General features: G+C 39.5%; 1 protein-coding gene across 1 annotated transcript in view; it reads left to right on the top strand.

Annotated features, from left to right (window-relative positions):
• QPCT (glutaminyl-peptide cyclotransferase) overlaps nt 1-19,028 on the top strand; it is a 57,165-nt gene extending 38,137 nt beyond the window's left edge. Inside the window, exons 4-7 of the mRNA XM_004369553.2 lie at nt 11,469-11,645; nt 13,667-13,766; nt 16,135-16,251; nt 18,717-19,028. Coding sequence (XP_004369610.1) covers nt 11,469-11,645; nt 13,667-13,766; nt 16,135-16,251; nt 18,717-18,862 — 540 coding nt within the window. The 3' untranslated portion in view covers nt 18,863-19,028. The remainder of the gene's footprint in view (nt 1-11,468; nt 11,646-13,666; nt 13,767-16,134; nt 16,252-18,716) is intronic.
• The last annotated feature ends 860 nt before the right edge of the window (nt 19,029-19,888 follow it).

Here is a 19,888-nt window from a genome sequence, read left to right as displayed (position 1 = left end):
AGGCATGTATATGAGAACTATGTTTATTCTTGTTTTTACAGCCTTGAAACACATCACGACCTTCTGATTGGAGAGATGGTGGCTCTTGAGCTGGGGGGAGAGGGTTACAGCAAAGTGGTTCCTAAGTAGAAAGTGGGTAATTCAGACATATCAAGATGAAAAGCATGAAGCAGAAATGCATTATTGTTATTATCTGTGAATCTCCGCTCAGTTTTATGTAGCATAGCAGAGCTTTTGTTATGCACTCAGCACAAAGTACTTCTGGGACTCTCAGATGTTATGTCTCTGTGTTCTTAGGGGTATATTGGAGAAAAGTGCTAAACTAGATGAAGACCTTTTGTTCTGATATCACTCATAACCCAAGTAAACACAACAAAGCAAAAAAAAACTTTGTTCACAGGCAATATTTTTTTCCTGAGAGCTTTATGAAGAGTCTAGCCTTTGATACAATGGTGTAAAGAAGTAAAAGGTTTATCTTGTAATGGAAGTAATAGAGATATTTGGTTCTATTTTTACTCGATATGCAGAACTTGAAGAAAGCCAGAATTGTTTATAACCTCTCAGTATCCTTTTCACTGTTTAATTTTGTTTTGTTTTTCTGAACCTTCTATAAGGTCTTTGTCCCATGCTCTGCCCCTGCTTTTAACTAGCACCTTCCCCTAGCAATTGAATGAGGAAGTTCAGAAGCTGATATAAAAGTGTAATTTTACATATTTATATTTCTAGTATCCACCACCCATCCATCAGTTTGTCGTAATGTGGTGGCTTGCGTGTTGCTATGATGCTGGGAGCTAGAACACCAGTATTTCAAATACCAGCAGGGTCACCCATGGTGGACAGGTTTCAGTGGAACTGCAGAGTAAGACAGACTAGGAAGAAAGGCCTGGAGATCTACTTCTGGAAATTAGCCAATGAAAACCCTGTGGATCACAACAGAAAATTGTCCAATATCTTGCTGGATGATGTGTCCCTTAGGTTGGAAGGCAATTGAAGTACAGAATGACTGCAGCAATGGACTTGAGCATATGAATGATTGTGAGATAGCGAAGGGCAGGGCAATGTTTTATTCTGTTGTACATGGGGTTGCCATGAGTTGGAGCTTACTCGATGGTAACTAACAACAATAACATTTCTAGTATAAGGGTGTGAAATGAAGCCTAACTTAAAGGTATAGTTTTGTGTAGTGAGTAGGTTTTCTCTTGGAGAGCTCTTTACCTGGTTCCATATAGGTGGAACTTTTGGTGACCTGAAATAGAAAGGACTGAATGAGTTGTTGGGCAATGATCTCCATTAAAAACTCAAATCAACATGCACATTATCTTAATTATTCTTAATAGAAATAGTGATGTGGAGAATTAAAGAAAATACTGGTTTTGAATGCAAAATTCAAGAGTTTTGGATTTACTCTTCTGGTCGGACTTTAAATTTGTATTAAAGAGTTATTTTAAGTTTATTCACCTGTCATGGATTGGGGAGGTGATGGTGTAAAGTGCTTTGGGAGAGGGCTGCGTATAGACTGAATTATCGTTCAAACTCTTTGCAGCCCCCTCCCCAAGCCAGTAATAAGATTATAATTGTACATTCGTATCCTTTACTTTATGGCTTTTCTGTGCTCTTCCACTGTAGCCGGTTGTACTTCCATGTCTTTTGACTCTGGACTTGGTTATTTGATTTGCTTTGGCCGATGGGATATTAGTAGATGTGATTCAAGCAAAGGCTGGAAATGTGCTTGTGCCGTTGGGCTTGCTTTCTTGTGCTTCTGCCATCACCCGGAGAAGATGACACACTGGTTTGCCCTCAAGTCCCAGGAGGACAAGAGACATGGGGAGCAGAGCCAAGCTTGCTGACTGCAGGGTGAAGAAGACCTGCCCTGGCAGAACTCAGCCTAGTCAGTTGTCTCCCAGCTGGCCCATAGATCCAGAATGATACACGAATGTTGGTTTCAGCCAGAGTTTGGGGTGCTATTTTACAGTTTATTTTTTTGGCACTAACAGGTACAGTCTTGGGTGGAGAAAGACTGCAGACACTTCACTGAGTATGTGAACATTGCTAACTGGGATTGGAAGACCTTCCCAAATCAGGCTACACAGAATATCCTAGGTCCAAAGTAATTGGCTGAGTTACCAGAAATTGAAGGCTATGATTACTTTTCTGCCAATTCTGAAAAGAAGCAAAAATAGCAGGTTACCTCATGGGACTCAGTATTAGTGTCCACAACAGTCCAGTCCTGTCTAAATGAACTGATGCTGAGACAGAAGAGTGGGAGTAAATCATCGCACTGAGTATTGGAGTCACCGGCTGTTGAAATTTCAATGAGGCACCTGTACGGTCAAGCAGTGGCATCACTGGAGGGGTACAGAGGGTGCGGACTTCACTGGGTGATACTGCCAGAGGGGTTGACACCAAACTGACTGTCTATAAAATTTTTGTGCAGTGTTTCAGCTGAAATTTATTACCTTTAATAAAAATATCCCTGTAATTAATTATAACAACAAAAACATTTTTGTAAGCCCAGCTTACATGTATCAATATACCTACCAGGCTAAAACTCTATGCTAATTTATTTTGTGAACCTTCTAATGCTCTTCGGTCAGAGCTGTCATTGTTATCCAGTTACAATGACCCTTTGAATCATGTGGCTTCATCTGCATGCACTACAAGCAAGTATTGTTGTTTTTGTTGCTGCTGGTGTTTTTATAGTGGCTGATTTTGTCAAATTTTCTGGTGTTTTAGCTACAAGATTGTGGTAATCAGTATTTGTGAACCTGTATCAATAACTTTTTTGAGTATGAAGTAGTAATTAAAGGAAAAGAAGGAGTGATACACAGGAATTATAATTTAAGAGTAACATTAGTACGAAAAACATTATTAAATATTCTATATGGTCTAGTACAGGAGGAGGTCTATGGTGGGGGTGACACCATGAGTTAATGCACTGGGTGACACCAACCCTAGTGGTGCCACTGCTGTCAAGCCAGCAGAAGATGAAAATGAACCTTTTTGCCTCTTCTCTGGTCATAAACAGAATGTCTGTGGTCCCAAGCAGTCTCATTCTGTCTACCTGTTCTGTTATTATGCTGTCTGATTGGGAGCTAGAACCTTGAAAACTGTCAAGGCCCTGCAAACAACTGGAAGCTTAGAATGTCTCAACTGAAGTATGCACCTTACTCCTTAGAAATGATTTTGCTAATTAGAAAATCTGTGTAATTGTTTAATGTTTATTAAACCCTGAGTGAATATCTGTTACACAGACAAACACATTCTGTGCTTAATGCTGTCAGGAGTGTGGGAGATTCAAAGTATAATCAACTGTCCTTTTCCTGTGGTCTAATTAAGGAAAAGTATTAAGACAATTGAAATGATTAGCATACAAAAATAACTTTTAGTTTTTGGTTTATAGAGACATTTTTATCCTTATTATGAAGCCACTCTAAAATAATCAGGAAATCTCTTATCTTTGATGAAACTAGGAGACATTTGTTAACAGGAACCACAATATGAAGACAGAGATGGGTGGAAAAATGGCAAATGCCATATGAGGGCAGAGAGAAGCCACACTCCCTGGAGAGGGGAGTAAATGGAAGAAGTAAGCTGGTCCTCTGACAAACTCTTGGAAAGACTTAGTGGTTGGAGATACCAGATGCTGAGAAAGGCAGAGGTGAGACAGGGGGCTGGGGTGGGGATTATTTTTGAGTTTGTATCAGAATTGACTCGACAACAATGGTTTTTTTGGTTTAGAAGGAGTACTTAGCTATATAGGTCCTTAGTCCCTGGGTGGAGCCCTGGTGGCATGGTGGTTAAGAGTTTGGCTGCTCATCAAAAGGTCGGCAGTTCGAATCCACCAGCTGCTCCTTGGGAACCCTATGGGACAATTCTACTCTGTCCTGTAGGATTGCTATGAGTTGGAATCAACTCGACGGCAACGGGTTCGTCCCTGGGTGGTGCAAATGGTTAACACATTTGGATACTAACCAAAAAGGTTGAAGGTTTGAGTCCACCCAGATGTGCTATGGAAGAAAGGCCTGGCGATGTACTTCTGAAAAATCAGCCATTGCAAACCCTTTGAGCACAGTTCTACTCAGACGCAAATGGGTTTCCATGAGTTGGAATCGAATCAGTGGCAACTGGTGTGATGTGACCTTCACACCAGGCAGGTAGACTCCAATTATACTCTTGCAGATGGAAGAATATTTTCTGGAGAGATAGAACCAGGGAGATTCTGGACTTGGAGACACCACGTATACAGGAGGGCAGTTATGAAGGGTGTCCCATGGAAACCAAGGACATTAGAAAAGTGTAAATGTTGAACAGTGAGACACCCGATCTTTTTCCTGTTTCCAACATTAGAAAGCCAGCGACCAGCTTTACCTATTAGATAGGTAACTGAGGACCCTTCTTTGGAGAATGTGAACCACCTCAGGGGGAAGACCCACAGACATTTGGGAGTCCTCAGTGAAAACGCTGACTGGGCACTTGAATTTCCTACAGTGGAATATACCAATTTGTGTCTCCAATCAGCCCTTTCAGCACATTATTCTTTAATATGAATGAACACAAGGATGACCAGACATTTGAGGACAGTCTCCATCAGGAAAGAAAGAACCCAAAACAAGTAATGCAAATTAAAGATGGAACTCAGGAGAAATGGAATATGAGGAGCAGTAGAAAACTTTAAGTATACTATTTTTAATGTCATCTGAGAGAGAGAAGTTATATCTACAAAAAAAAAAGAAAAAAGAAAATGAAAGTTACAATAAAAGAACAATCACAGAATGAGAAAGAGCTCTTGGAAATTAAAAATATAATTTTCAAAACTGAAATAAAATCAGTAAAATAGTTGGATACTGTGAAGTGACGACTCACCTGGCAATGAGCTATTTGGCCTTTGTTCTCAGTTCTTTTGAGCTGGACCAACACCTAAGGCTAATGAACAGAAACTGACCAGACTAAGAGGGACCACCTGGTTGCCTGATGCTGATTAAGTCTCACAAGGCATGATATCATGGTCACCTGGTGAGGCCAGTAAAATCCCTGGTTGGTGCCCGTGCACAGGAGAGGATAGCATGTCCCCTTTGGGACATGGGAACTCTGTGCTGAGACTCCTCCCAGACCTTGTCCTATGCATCCCTTCATTTGTATCCTTTTTGGTTGTAATAAAGCTGTAGTCATAAGTTTGGTATACTCTCTGTGAGATTCTGTGAGTTGTTCCAGTGAATTAACAAACCCATAAGAGCAGTGAGAGCTGGCAGGGGCTGGCGTCTGCCTGTATGGCAGTCTGAAGGAAGTTTCCTTCTAACTTGTGAGCTCTGACCCTGTTCTGGTGGCTAGGGTCATAGATCTGGAGACAAGATTGCAGAAGTGGGAAGATGAGGACTGGATCCATCCCCATAATTTGGGGATTGGATTCATGTTGATCCTTACCGCACACTTAGCAACAGAGGTGGAATTTGCCCACTCTGCCCTTTGCTTAATGCAAATACTAAAGTAGAAGAAATATCTTTTGTAGAAAGAGGATTAAATGAAGGAGATGGTCATTACTTCTGGAGGGTCATCCCAGGAATTCCAATAGGTCATGTAGAAAGTATGGGAATGAGAATGACATTGGACTTCTCAGTAGAAACCCTGGGAGCTAGAAAACAAGGAAATTGTGCCTTAAGCATTTTATATGTAAATAATTTGCAACCTAGAGTTCTGTCCTAGGGTAAAATCACAAAGTTATAGGCAAAAGGGGGCAATGGAAAAGTGTGCTGCCAGAGCTGTGTCTGTCCGAGTCCAAGGAGTGTTACAGAATCATCATTATGAATTGTCTTTCTTAATAATCATTGGTAAAAGTTTCACTAATGACACTCAGGAGGGTCTTCATTGGTCCAACAAATCTTACTATGCTGATAGAAAAAGATTTAAGTGGAAAATATGTGGGTCTTTTGTGCTCTAAGTATTTGTTTATGTGAAAGGTTTCCTAAAAGATGTTTCCCAAGATTGTCCTAGCTATTGTTTTTATACCTCAGGGCCCAGTTAATGTGTTCTTGTGAGTACTTGTTGTTCCAGCTGGTCACATTCTTTGTACTTAAGGACAGGGGATAATGGTTTCAATTTTAACTCCTAAGTCCATTCTCATACCTGGCCAAATCAATATGAGACTAGAATGAAGACATTTTCAGACATGCAAACTCTCAAAAAATTTTACTCTCATGCAGTATTTCTTTCTCAGAAGTTACTTAAAGATATGCTCCAACAAAATCAAAGATTCAGTCAAGGAAGAGATAGTGATGGCATCCAGGTCACTGGCGATCCAATGCAGGAGAGGCTGAAGGAATCCCCAGGATGATGGTGCATCCTAGGATGATGACTCGAATGGTGCTGGGAGTCTCTCTTGGACTGGAGGGAGGAATCAGTCCAGGCTGCAGCAAGTAGAGGAGGGTTCCAGGATGGATGGATCCATAAAAACAAACAAACATAACAACTTTGGTTTCATTCTGGCTGGAGCAAAGGAGAGTGGAGAAAACCGAAGACTCAAGGGAGCAATTAGTCCAAAGGACTAATGGACCACATGAACCACAGCCTATGTGACCCTGAGACCAGAAGAACTAGATGGTGACCAGCAACCACTACTGACCACTCTGACCAGGATCACAAGAGAGGGTCCTGTGCAGAGTGGGAGAAAAATGTAGAACGAAAAATCAAATTCACAAAAAAAGATCAGACTTACTGGACTGATAGTAACTGGAGGAACCCTGGAGACTATGGCTCTAAGACACCCTTCTAACATGGAACTGAAGCCATTCCTAGAGACCACCTTTCAGCCTACAAAATAAACAGCAACACCTGAGAGGAACGAGCACCTTAGAATGGTTAATTCTATGAAACTGAAAGGGCAAAATCTACCCAAAAGCAAAGATGAGAAGACAGGAACAGGTAGGAAAAACAGACAAAAGGTAATGGGGAACTCAGGGCAGAAGTGGGGAGAGTATTGACACATTGAGGGGACTGAGACCAATGTCCTGGAACATTCTGTGTACAAATTGTTGAATGGGAAACTATTTTGCTCTGTAAACATTTACCTAAAGCACAGTAAGATATATTTAAAAAAAAAAAACCCAAAAGAAACATGCTGTAGTTTGAAAAGTTTGACCACATAGTAAATTGTATTGACTGGCATTATTCAAAGAAATCTAAGCAAATGAAAAAGAGAGGCAATTATCCATTCCAGAAAGTAAAAAAAAAATTCAAGAAAGCAAATTTAATCACAGTGTACTTGACTCAGTGTCATGGATTGAATTGTGTTCCCCAAAAATATCTGTCAGCTTGGCTAGGTCATGATTCCCAGTATTGTAGGACTGTGTAATCTGATGTGATTTCCTTATGTGTTGTAAACTCTATCTCTATGATGAGGTTATACTGATGATGTCTACAAGATTGGATAGCGTCTTAAGCCAATCTCTTTTGAGATATAAAAGAGAGAAGTGAGCGGAGATGCATGGGAACCTCATACCACCAAGAAAGCAGTGCTGGGAGCAGAGCGCGTCCTTTGGACCTGAGGTTCCTGAGCTGAGATGCTCCCAGACCAAGGGAAGCGTGATGCATCACAAGGACCTTCCTCCAGAGCTGACAGAGAGAGAAAACCTTCTCCTGGAGCTGACACCCTGAATTTGGACTTGTAGCCTACTGGACCATGAGAGAATAAATTTTTCTTTGTTAAAGCCATCCATTTGTAGTATTTCTGTTAAAGCAGCACTAGATAACTAAGACACTCAGTGATAAACAATATTAACATTCACATAATATTGAAAATACAGAATATGCATTTTACAAAAACTTTGATGTATAATTAAACAGAAGAGAAAGGGAAATCTGTGTAAGGGAGATAAAATTCTCATCTGCCATAATAGGAAGTTAATAGATAAGGTCTAAAATTGATACATTAAGAGATAATAATATATTATTTAGAAATTAGGGGGGTAAATATAAATACCAATGAAATAGCTAAAAGTTTAAAGCGGTTGCATCTAGGGAGAAGGATAGGGTAGGGTACAGGTAGAATAGAGGATATTACTATTTATTATTATTATTAGCTTTTAACACTTTAAAACCAAGTGCATGAATTATTGTAATAAAAATAAAATAAATACAATATAAATACAAATTTAGCATAAGTGCTAAATAGTCTGGTAAAAATTAAAGGTACAAGCATCAGAATACCTGGGTGGTGCAAATGGTTAAGTGCTCAACTACTAACTGAAAGATTGACAGTTCAAATGCACCCAGAGGCACCTTGGAAAAGAGGCCTAGTGATCTGCTTCTGAAAGGTCACAGCCTTAAAGACCCTATGGAGCAGTTCTACTCTACACATGTGGGGTCACCATGAGTCAGAATTAACTCAATGGCAGCTAACAACAACAATAATTTAAGCATCACAACAATCCTATGTGAGAAGTATCATCATTTTCGCTTTATAGATGAAGAAAATAAGAGGTTGTATGACCTTTTGAAGTCATGCAGCTAGCAAATAGTACAGTTGGAATTGCAGCCAAGTTTCTCAAATGCAAGTCCAGTGCTGTGTTTACTAAACCCCAGTTATCTTCCAAGGTGATAGATTATATTTAAAAGCAACTAACAGGGTCTCTGAAATATAGTGAATATTCAGAAAATATCGTTTGAGTCTAGGAATTCAGATAAAAAAAAAAGAGATCAGCAGCTTCCTGGAGGAAGTTGTACTTAGGGTGACAAACTATCCCACTTTGCCTGGGACTGATGAGTTTCCCAGACATAGGATTTTCAGTGCTGAAGTCAAGAAAGTCCTGGGCAAACAGGATGGTTCGTCATCCTAGTTGTACTTGAAATGGTCCTTGAAGGATGGGTAAGATTTATATAGCTGAAGGGAAAAAGGGAGGAACTATAGGTAAGAGCAATTATGTGGACCAAGGTGAGAGAGGCACATACTTGCTCATGATGTTGGGAGAGATGTGTGGTGAGAAGTGGGAAATTGGTTTACAGAGGCAGGATGAATTGGATATGGTGTGTGTGTAGGGGGAGAGAGGGAGAGGGAGAGGGAGAGGGAGAGGAAGAGAGAGAGAGAGACAAGGATGACTCCAGTGTTTTTGGTCTGAGTAACTGTAAGGGTGGTATTGCCATCAGTTTAGTTGGAGAAGACTGTGGCAGAGCACGTTTCAGGAGGAGCATCAGGAGTTGAGTTTTGGATATGTTATGTTTGAGATGTCTATTAGACATCTGAGTGGAGATGTTGATTTGGCAACTGAGTATAGAGGTCTGAAAGTCAAGAGTGAGGTCAGGGCTGGTGATACATTTTTTGGCATTTTTGCTGTATATAGTGCTTTAAGCCTCAAGAGTGATGAGATCATTAAGAGAGCTAGTGTAACAGAGAAGAGACGAGAACTAAGGTCCAAGCCCCGAGTCTCTCTAGCATTAAGAGGTAAGGGAGATAAATGAAACCATCAAAGCTGACTGAGGTAAGAGGAAACCAATAGAATGTGGTGTCCTAGGAGCCAAATGATGGAAGTGCATCAAGAAGGAAGAAATGACCAACTATATCAAATGTTGATGATAAGTCAAGAAATATGAAGACTGAGAATTGACCTTTAGGCTCAGCAATGTGGTGGTGACCTTGACAAGGGCAGTTTCATTGGCGCGGTAGGGATGAAGCCTACTGGTGAGGAAGTAGGTTTAAGAAGAAGAATTGGATACAGTGCAAATAAACAACTATTTAAGGAAGTTTTGCTATAAAGAGGATTAAAAAATGAGTCAATAGTTGGTGGAGAAAGTGGATTGAAAAAAAATTTAAGATGAGAGAAATAATAAGAGGCTGATGGGAATTATCCAGCAGAAATAGAAAAATTGATGATGTATGTGGAAATGGTGGAAATGCTGGAGTGACACCCTTGAGGAGATGATTGGGGGTAGGATGTAGTGCACAGATGGAGAGACTGGCATCTGATATGAACATGACAGTCAGCATGCTAGCAGGCAGGAAGGTAGAGTAAGGGGTGCTGCTGCTGGTCGATGAGTAGAGTGGTGGTGGGAGTTTTAATACTTGAATATTTTTCAGTCCATAAGAAAATACTGTGTGACTGTAATGAGCACTAAAGGCCAACTTGAGGTTTATGCTCATGAATTTTAACTGAGGCCAGTCGGTGTGGTTGTATATTTTTTTCCAGCTAGGCAGGCACAAACTGGGCAGAGAGTTGGATTTAAACAAGGATATATTTTTGTCATGTGAGTTTAACTAAGACAGAGAGAGGCAAAGGAGTTGAGGGTATATGCAAGGGAGTGATTAGAATGATTGGCTCTGGAATTTAAACTGAATAAGGAAAGAAGGAAGGACATCATGGGGGTGAAGGACTGGCAAAGGTGAGAGATTCAATAGATCAGAGATTCCAGTGGGGTTGAAGGATTATGGGGGTTAAAATACCAGCAAGACTAATCTGGAAGGTTGAGAGGTGTCGTCAGAGAGTGGACTGCATGAAATCAGTCAGAATCCTACTCACTTTTCTAAGTTCCATGCAAGTACTGCCTCTTTCATAACACCATCCTTGGCATCCAAGGATCTGATCTCTCATTCCACCAATTTCCACGGGACTTTTGTGTTACATTTGTGACCATTGCACATTTTGTTGTCTCATATATTTACCTTATCTCTCTGTAATCCAACTAAAGTGTAGGTTCCTTTAGGACAGGGGCTATAATTTATTATTCTTCATGTTGCTTTACCATTTCTAAGGCAGATCCTTGAACCTAGGCTGTAAGCAAACAAAAAACTGCAGGCTTAAATAAGGTGAGACGCAAGAAAGGCGGAAGATTGCAGTCGTTTCAGATTGGGTTCCCTGGGAAGCACACTCTGAGATGGAGTTTAGCATCAGACCATTTATTAGAGATTGGCCTTGGGATCAACTCCTGTGGAAGAGAAGGAAAGGAAAAGGGATTGGGCAGAGAGAAGTAGAGCTTTGATGCAAGCTCAACAACAGCCTCAGCCAACCCCAGGGAGCTCTGGAGGTGGAATGGTTTTTTAGAGTAGCCCACACTACCTGTGTACATCAGTCATTGGATGTAGGACACTCCGGAAGGGTGAAGCCTGAGGCATTTGTGAAGCCCACAGCTGAAGGCTTTCTTGTTAGGAAGGACCAACAAGTCCTTCCGAAGGGGAACTAGGTGGTGCACCACAGCGTCCACCATAGTCTTTACATAGTTTCAGATTTCTCTGAGGAGTCAGAAAAAAAATGTAAGACTTCTATTTTCAGAGGGAGTGGGAGGAGGTGAGATTTATATGGGTAGAGACTGTGGGAGGTGTGATGATTTTGAGAGGAAGTGATGAGAGGTAAATTTTGGCATATTTCACTTGCTTTGGTATCTTCCTTCATGATATATTTATATTTTTTGCACAGTTAGTAGGAAAGCACATAATTTTTTAATCATCACAACATGTTTGCTAACTTTTTATTATTCTTTTTTACCAGAATGTTTCAGACTCTAAGCCAGATCTCTCACTTCAGCTGATTTTCTTTGATGGAGAAGAGGCTTTCCTTCACTGGTCCCCTCAGGATTCTCTGTATGGGTCTCGGCACTTAGCTTCAAAGATGGCATCAACCCTGCACCCACCTGGAGCAACAAGGACCAACAAACTGCAAGGCATAGTTAGTCTGGCTAATTTCCGTGGCACTGCAGCTGCAGGCTTTGCCTCATAGGGAGAGTCTTCTTAAGCCAAGTAAAGACCTACAAATGCCAGGGCGTTCTTGAAGCAGAGTGTTTATAATAGAACATTCCTTGGCAGTTGTTGGGTTTTTGAGGAAACCCAGAGCTAAAAAGAATGACTTGGGGTTAGAAGCTATGTTTGACTGAGGTTAATTACAATGATGTAAAAAACGAAAAATCAGATCAGGACACATTGGATTCTGTTTAGTCCAATGGAGCATGTTCCCCCACCACTGTATAGAGGTGGAGAGAGTGTTGGGGCCCTGGAGAATGGAGTAGGTATGGGACATAGTACTGGATGGGAGTAAAGAATGTCCTTGGTGTCATCAAAGAGTTATAGTGACTCTAGTGTATATATGACATTTTGATGTGGCATTTTTGGCATGGGTGTGGGGACATTTTGATGCTGCCTCAAAACTCTACTCTTATTACCAAATAATGGGTGAAACAGCCTCATTTTCAGTCTTGATTTTTATCGCTATTCCTGGAACCACACCTGATCTCTGATCCCTCACCCCATCCCTGAATCCTCTCCCCATGCTGACTCTCCTCTCATATTTGACCTTTACTCTGTCCCTGAGCCCTCACAACCTCACCTTGGAACTTCATGCCACCCTTGAGACTTTATCTTATGCCCTCATCCATCCCTGGCTCTTAAACCCCATTTGTGAACTGATAGTCTATTCCTTACCCCTCCAAGCATCCCTGTCTTTGCCCCATCACTGATCCTCACTGCATTCTTAGCTCCATTTATGAGTCCAAATGGCCATATCAAATAGCCTTCTTTGACTCTAACCCACCTCTTGTTGGCATTCTCTCTGTCCAGTAGTCCATTGACAGCTCATAATGTGTCAGGGGGATGTGGTTAGCCCTTCGTTCATTCACTTGTCCCCCCATGGTTAAAAAGGGTTCAGAGGAGAAGAAGAGATCTGGTCGATAAATAGTAGAAACAAAGTTATTTATCAGTTAAGTATGGAAATGCACAGTGATGTTAAGACCAATTTTTCTGGATAAAACTCTTAGCTTATTCAACATTGTGAATATGCTACTATTTCAAACAAGTCTTTTTTTTTTTTAAAAATAATGAATGTATTTAAGTATCATTCATGAGTTCATAATACTACGTCTATAGGATCATAGACTGCAAACTCTTATGTATTATGTGTCAGACCTATGCTTGATATTTACCCATACAATATCTCACTTACATGATTCAGGAGTTCTTAATCTAGAGGGTAGTTTTCAGGGGATCCTCAAGCCTGCTGATATTTTATGGAGAAATATATTATATACACACACACACACAAACACACACACACACACACACACACATACAGTTTTTCCTCCCTGAGAAATTCCAAGGGCTGATTCCAAGAACAGTCAGTGGCTCAAAGAATTTAAAGAACACTGAACTAATTATAGAGGTTTATAAACAGAAGGGGCCTTTAGAGACTAGCTAGTTTGATCTTATTTGATAGACAAGGAAACTGAAGTCCAGAGACATATAGTCATGTATCTCCTCCCCAGTCAAGGGATTTTTTTCTTTTGCTTCTATAAAGAATAAATAATCATCATCCAAGTGCTCTCCTATAGGCTGTTGTCTAATTAGAATGGGATAGAAGATCAGCTAGGCTTGGACTCCCATCTGAAAATAAAGTATAGTATTCTTGTTTATATGTGAAATATTCATCTAAATATCTCCATTCCAGTTTCTCCGTGGTGATATCTTTTTGGGGTTACATACATGAAGAATCTCTACTTCATCATTTGTTCACACCGCATAAGCAAGAATTAAAATATTCTCCACAATAACTAGCTTACAATATTATTAAACCTTTTGTTCATTTATACATCTTTCCCTTTGTTATTCTCAATTATTAAATGCAGTTAGTTTTGACTGTTTTTTTCTCCATGATGAATATGAAAAGTGATAAGTAATTAACCAATATATTTTCTCTCTTAGGATTTACTGGTACTATTGGATTTAATTGGAGCTCCAAACCCAACATTTCTCAGTTTTTTTCCAAACTCTGCCAGATGGTTTAATAGACTTCAAGCAATTGGTAAGCACCACTAGTATTAAAGAGTAAAATACGGTTTTGTCCTACTAACAAATACTAAATTTTAAAGTTTATGATTTAAATATGTAACATACTTTATTGGCTTTTTTCTTTATTGATTAGTTAATTATTCCTGTTCATCTCTTTTAGTATGCTTACTTTATTTTCCTGCATGGAACCACACTTTGAAATGGAAACGTAAAATACTCCATTTCACATTTGCATATCCTTGGAAATGGTCTGAAAATATTTTTCCAGAGTCTTGTTTGAAGCATGTGGAATGCATTTCTAGGAAAAACTTTGTTCACCAAAGCATGTTGGCTAATGATGAATGTTATATCCATATAATGATACTAAAAGATATTCTTTCATTTTTATTTATCTTGCATCTCTGTCTTTGTCATCCTCTATCTTCTGCCTTACCCAGACATTATTTTCCTTTCAATCTGGTACCATCTCTGCCTACATTCCAAAGCTCTTTGTTTTTTTTTTGCTTGAGGATGGGTGAGAGATCAGGATGTGAGGGGAAGCCAGATCCTTCAAAAGCAATTTAAGGGAATGCTTGGTGTCAAATAAATGGGAGTAGACTAGTCTAGACCAGGCCAGGCCAAGAAACAGATATCTATGGCTCAAGAGAGAGGCTTGGGACTTGGAGAAGGAAAAGGATAATAACTTTTCCCCTTCATACCTCCAACCCTCTCCTTCAAAGAAAAAACAGTGGCTCAGTAGGAGATGAAAATGAGATCCACCTTTATCATTGAATCTAGGCCAAAAGGCCTGCTTTTGAGGCAAGAACTTCATGCTAGGAATGCCTTACTAGACACATGAACTTCTTGGAGCATAATAGAATTGTGCTACTTCTAAGCAATGGGAAAAGCACTGCCATCTTAATTCATGCTTTTGCCATGAGTTAAGAATCTGCCAACATCCAGATCTAGAATTTTTCTAGAGAAACTTCCACTTCAACCTCAAATGCTTATCTTTGGAAATTTTAATCCATAATTTGAAATAATTGCTAATGTGGTATTATTAATATGAACTTCTTGTGCCTCTTTCTTGCAGCATGTTTTCCTTACTTTGATAGTGGCCTTAAGCAATTGAGTTTGGCCTTCATTCAAGGATCTTGTGCACTTTCCCTGTTTCCTCTACCAAAATGAACTGATCTCAGTAACTTGCACTTTAATGCAATTTCAATCCATTGTGCTGCATTCCTAGTGGTATTTACACTTTGAACCATATCTCTAGTTCTATAAGGAAAAGTTGTATCCTGTGGTAAAGGAGTTATAGCTCGCAATCAAGGGAATATCGTTTTTGTGGGGCTCTCTCAATGTTCTTAAAATAATTTTATATATGTTTGCTAATTAGTTGCTCTAGTTCTACCCTTAACATTTATCAATTAAAAAACCCAGATTTCCTGGGACGTTTTTATTCAGTTGTCTTACAGCATTCTTGGTAGCTCTTGTCATCTTGTAACAGATAAACCACTTACCAGTTGCCATTGAGTCAACTCCGATATGTGTCTTCTTAGGATTTTTAGTGACTGATTTTTCAGAAGTAGATCACCAGGCTTTTCTTCCAAAGTGCCTCTGGGTGGACTCGAACTTCCAACCTTTCAGTTAGCAGCCAAGTGCACTAACCGTTTGCACCCCCCAGGGACTCTTTGTAACACATAACATGGGTTATATGTTACAAAATGACAAGAGTGATGGAATATAGGCCAGCGGTTCTCAAATTGAGTGGATCAGAATCACCTGGAGGGCTTGTTATATTACAGATTGCTGGGCCCTGCCTTCAGAGTTTCTGATTCAGTAGGTCTGAGGTGGGGCCAGATAATTTGCATTTCTAACAAGTTCTCAGGTGATGCTGATGCTGCTGGTCTTGGGATGGACCACACCTTGAGAACCACTGATGCAGGTCAAACTAAGTATCTCTTTCCCATGGAGGGGCCATTTGGTGTACTTCACACCCATTCTGTTGAGCATTCCCCTTTTACGCTTAACACTTTTTGAGGCATTCTTCTTGTATCACCGCTTACCTATAAGCATCTACATTTGTGTTTTTCCCCCATTTTCTTCTTGTTGTTTTCATTCTCCATTTCTCCATTATTTTATTGAGCTTCTACCTCTAAGGAGGTTCTCACCTATAAGGATAGAGCCTTGTATGACTCTTCTCTCCTTGGAACTACTCCAAAATGTACACAGCCAAGGTCAGCCCAGGTGTTGTCATGGGTGTGGCTGTGCTCACTGCTACACAGTGCTTTTAAAATGATGGCTTCATATGCTGAGATCTCAAACTCCTTGCATAAAGATGCATCCTGAGTCTTCATTACATAAAGATAGATATTCATCTGCTGTCCAATTGTCATCTGCAGAACGTGAACTCCACGAATTGCGTTTGCTCAAGCATCACTCTCAGGAGAGGCTGTATTTCCGGGGTAATCATTACAGCAGCGGGATTCAGGATGACCACATTCCATTTTTAAGAAGAGGTAATGTGTGGTGTGTGTACATGTGTGCACATTTTTTTACCTGTTATATTTATTGTATTTATGTGCATTTTGAAACTCCAAGACTATGGCACTAATGTCACTTACCCACTTTTTAAGAGTAGACCAAGATTATGAACACCTGAAACTATTGCCCTGAGATAATCTTTAAACCTTAAACCTCAAACCAAAACTTCTCCCGGAAGTCTGCTTTGAACCAAACAACCGTTTAGCCTAATTGGTAAGGTATGTCTGTCTTGAGCATTGTGCTCTTTCAAAGATTTATCTATGTGGGATCAAATTGACAACAGCAACTCAAAAGGCTAGATGAGAAGCTTAGGGAGCAGCAACTTTACGTTAATGGTGGTGGAATAATTTGGAAAAGGATAGCAAGCATGGTTGCACAGCTTGAAGATGTAAACAGTATCACTGAATTGTATGTATAGAACTTGTTGAAATGGTGTAGCCTTTGCTGTGTATATTTTCACAAAAAATTAAAAAAAGAAACAAAGAGTAGACTAAGATCAATGCTATCAGTCTTGACTTAGTCCTAAACCCTGTTTAGCTTCTGGTGCCATCAGGTAACTCTTTTCAGTAGTGAAACTCTCCAGGTCTCTAATTTCAATTTCAATTTTAGAAGTGAGTTAAACATAAATAATAACTGAGTGAATTTTGAATCACTAAGATAATCCTTTTTTAAAGATTAACAACAATGAATTTATAATGATCCAGACCAATCTAAAGATATTTTAGAAGTTCCAAAAGCAGACAAGAAAATTAATTTTAATGAGTACCTATCATTATAAAAGAAGCACACATCTCCTACTATAACACAAGCTTTCAACTATGTGGGTTTTCTGATTGTGTGCCTGTATATGAGAAGTTAGGTATTTAAGCCAAATTCAGTGTGAGAGAAGAAGTATAGACTCTCCTTCACCTGATCTTTACTGTCTCCAGGTAAGATTCAGAGGCAATATTTTATGCTTTAACCTCCCCTTAATAGACCTCTCCCTTCAGGTTATCAAATGAGATGACAGAGTCCACCATTGTTCGTTCATATGGAGGAACCATGAGCCTGGAAGTAAATGCTTCTCTTCCAGTCTTCCTCTTCTCACTGAATGGTCTACACTTATCCAGTTTCTCAGCTCAGACACCTGGGAGTTGTCCTTAATTATTAATTCTGAAATTAAGGGCACATCTGTACCTCACACAATTCAGTTTCAGGTCTTCAAGGTTGTGTTTAAGTATGATACTGATACGTAGCACTGGGCCTTACTAATAATTCCCACTCCTCCTATTTTGCAACAATCTAGAAGTGTGAGGAATCATTACATTTAATTAATTTATTAGTTAAATCATCCATTATGTCATCCCATGACTTTTATTATCTCATGCAAGACATTCCAAATCTTTGAGGACATCTTTACATTTATTGCTACATGTAGAGTATTTATGAAAGCTCACATCCCACTGATATCCTGACATCCTTTCATTGAGTTAGATTGTATTCTTACACTTTGTGTTACTCTGGTGTTTTCTGGTCAATAAGGAAGCAATATCCTTGGTGTTGCGATGGTGTGAGTCTAAATCAATCCAAGGATTCTTACGGTAGCCTCCCAATTGCCCTCCAGCTTTCACTCCTGTTGCCGTATTCTTTGCATAGATCCTAGAGCTAACTTTTAAACATGTTAATAAAGTTGTGTTACTTCTCTTCTTTAAAGCTTGAGTGGCTTGCCATTATACAGAATCAGACCTAAAGTCTTTCCATGACTGACAAAGACCTCCATTTTCTGACTCTGCTCTCGCTCTCCAATTTCACCTCCTACATCTCTCTCCAACAATTGCTCTGATCCAACCATACTGGCCTCCTTGCTTGGCCTTTCTCAAGCAGGACAAGCACACTCCTTTCTCAGGACCTTTGCACTTGCTACTACTGCTGCCTGGATTGCTCATTCCCAGATATTTGCATGGCTTACTTCTCATTTAGTTCATATCTCTGTTCAAATGTTGGATTCTCAAAGAGGCCTTCCCTAACTTTAAATAACCGTCTCTCAACCCTACTGTCTGCTGCCTCATTCTATATTCTCTTGTCTTGTTTTCTTATTCTTGATAAGCACTTATAACTTCCTAAAATTATGTTTAATGTTTTTTTTTGCTGCTTTCTCCACTGGAATGTAAGCTCCGTAGGGGCAGGACTTTCCCTTTTCCCTGAGGAAACCTCAGCTCCCAGAACAGGACCTGGTACATAGGTGCTTTATTATTATTTATTGAATTAACCAATACTTGTTTAATGAATAAATGTCTTTGGAGTACAAGGGTAAGGTACAACGAAGTACATGGAAGATGATGAGTTATTATCTGTCTTCATATGGTACAGAGCTCCCACTCAGACTTCTCCTTGAAGAATGATACTTACTAGTTTACTCGTTGGAAATATGCATTTATTACAAACAGTTCTTTCATGTTAGGTGTTCCAGTTCTTCATCTGATACCATCTCCTTTCCCTGAAGTCTGGCACACCATGGAGGACAATGAAGAAAATTTGGATGAGCCAACAATTGACAATCTAAACAAAATCCTTCAAGTCTTTGTGTTGGAATATCTTCATTTGTAATACTCTGATTTAGTTTGTGGTAATTGCTTTTAGCATTGTATTAAAAAATTGAGTACCATTTAAAATAATCTGGCTCCAGACAAATGCTGTGTGGAAAATTGTCCTATACATTCAATCCTTAGATGTCTTTGAATATGTGATCAATAAATCCTAGAATTATACTGTGTCATAAATTGCTCATTAATTTTCATCTGGAGATAAAAGGAATATGCAAAGAAAACAGAAATAAATATCCTTTTAAATCTTCGATAGATAAGAAACTATGAGGCTAAATCAGATTCCTATTGTCTTAGGCTGGGTTTTCTAGAGAAGCAAAACCAGCAGAGCATATTAATATTTATGTATATAGAGAGATTTATAACAAGGCAATGGCTCACATGGTTGTAGAGGCTGGAATGTCCCAAGTCCATGGGTCAGGATAGAGGCTTCTCCTGATTCACGTAGCTGGAGGGGCTGGCGAACCCAAGATCGGCAGGTCAGAGAGCAGGGCTCTTGCTCATAGGCTGCGAAGATCAATGAATCCCAAGATCAGCAGGCGCTACTCACAGCAGTTCCCATCATGGGGGTGATCACATATCGAATCTCAACAGGGAAGTGATCACAACATTATACGACTGTCAAAACACTGAGAATCATGGCCCAGCCAAGTTGACATGCTGTCTTAACCATTACACCTACATTTAGTATCATGGTCTTCTAAACAGTAATTAAATATGATGGTGATGTGCAATGTGTAGCCTTAGTTTTATAATTTTGTATATTTGGGAATCTACTGCATATAATACAAAGCAGAGACATAGTTTGAAGACCCTCAAATTTCTTTGAGAAATCTTTGTAGGACTTATTTCTTGGAAACTTAAATCAGAATTAAATGCTAGCTGGTGAATTTCTTTTTTATGTATAAATGAAGAATTACATAATTTAAAGGTTAGTTACAGAGTTTTACAAATTTAGCATTTTTATTGTAAATGACAAAACAATTGAAAAATGGAAAAAAGAAGAAAAATATAATTCTGTCATGTTAAC

Source organism: Trichechus manatus, unplaced genomic scaffold (assembly GCF_000243295.1).
Source record: "Trichechus manatus latirostris isolate Lorelei unplaced genomic scaffold, TriManLat1.0 scaffold00005, whole genome shotgun sequence".
Classification (NCBI taxonomy): domain Eukaryota; kingdom Metazoa; phylum Chordata; class Mammalia; order Sirenia; family Trichechidae; genus Trichechus; species Trichechus manatus.
Note: the sequence above shows the minus strand (reverse complement) of the source record. Positions and strands in the feature narration are given on the sequence as shown.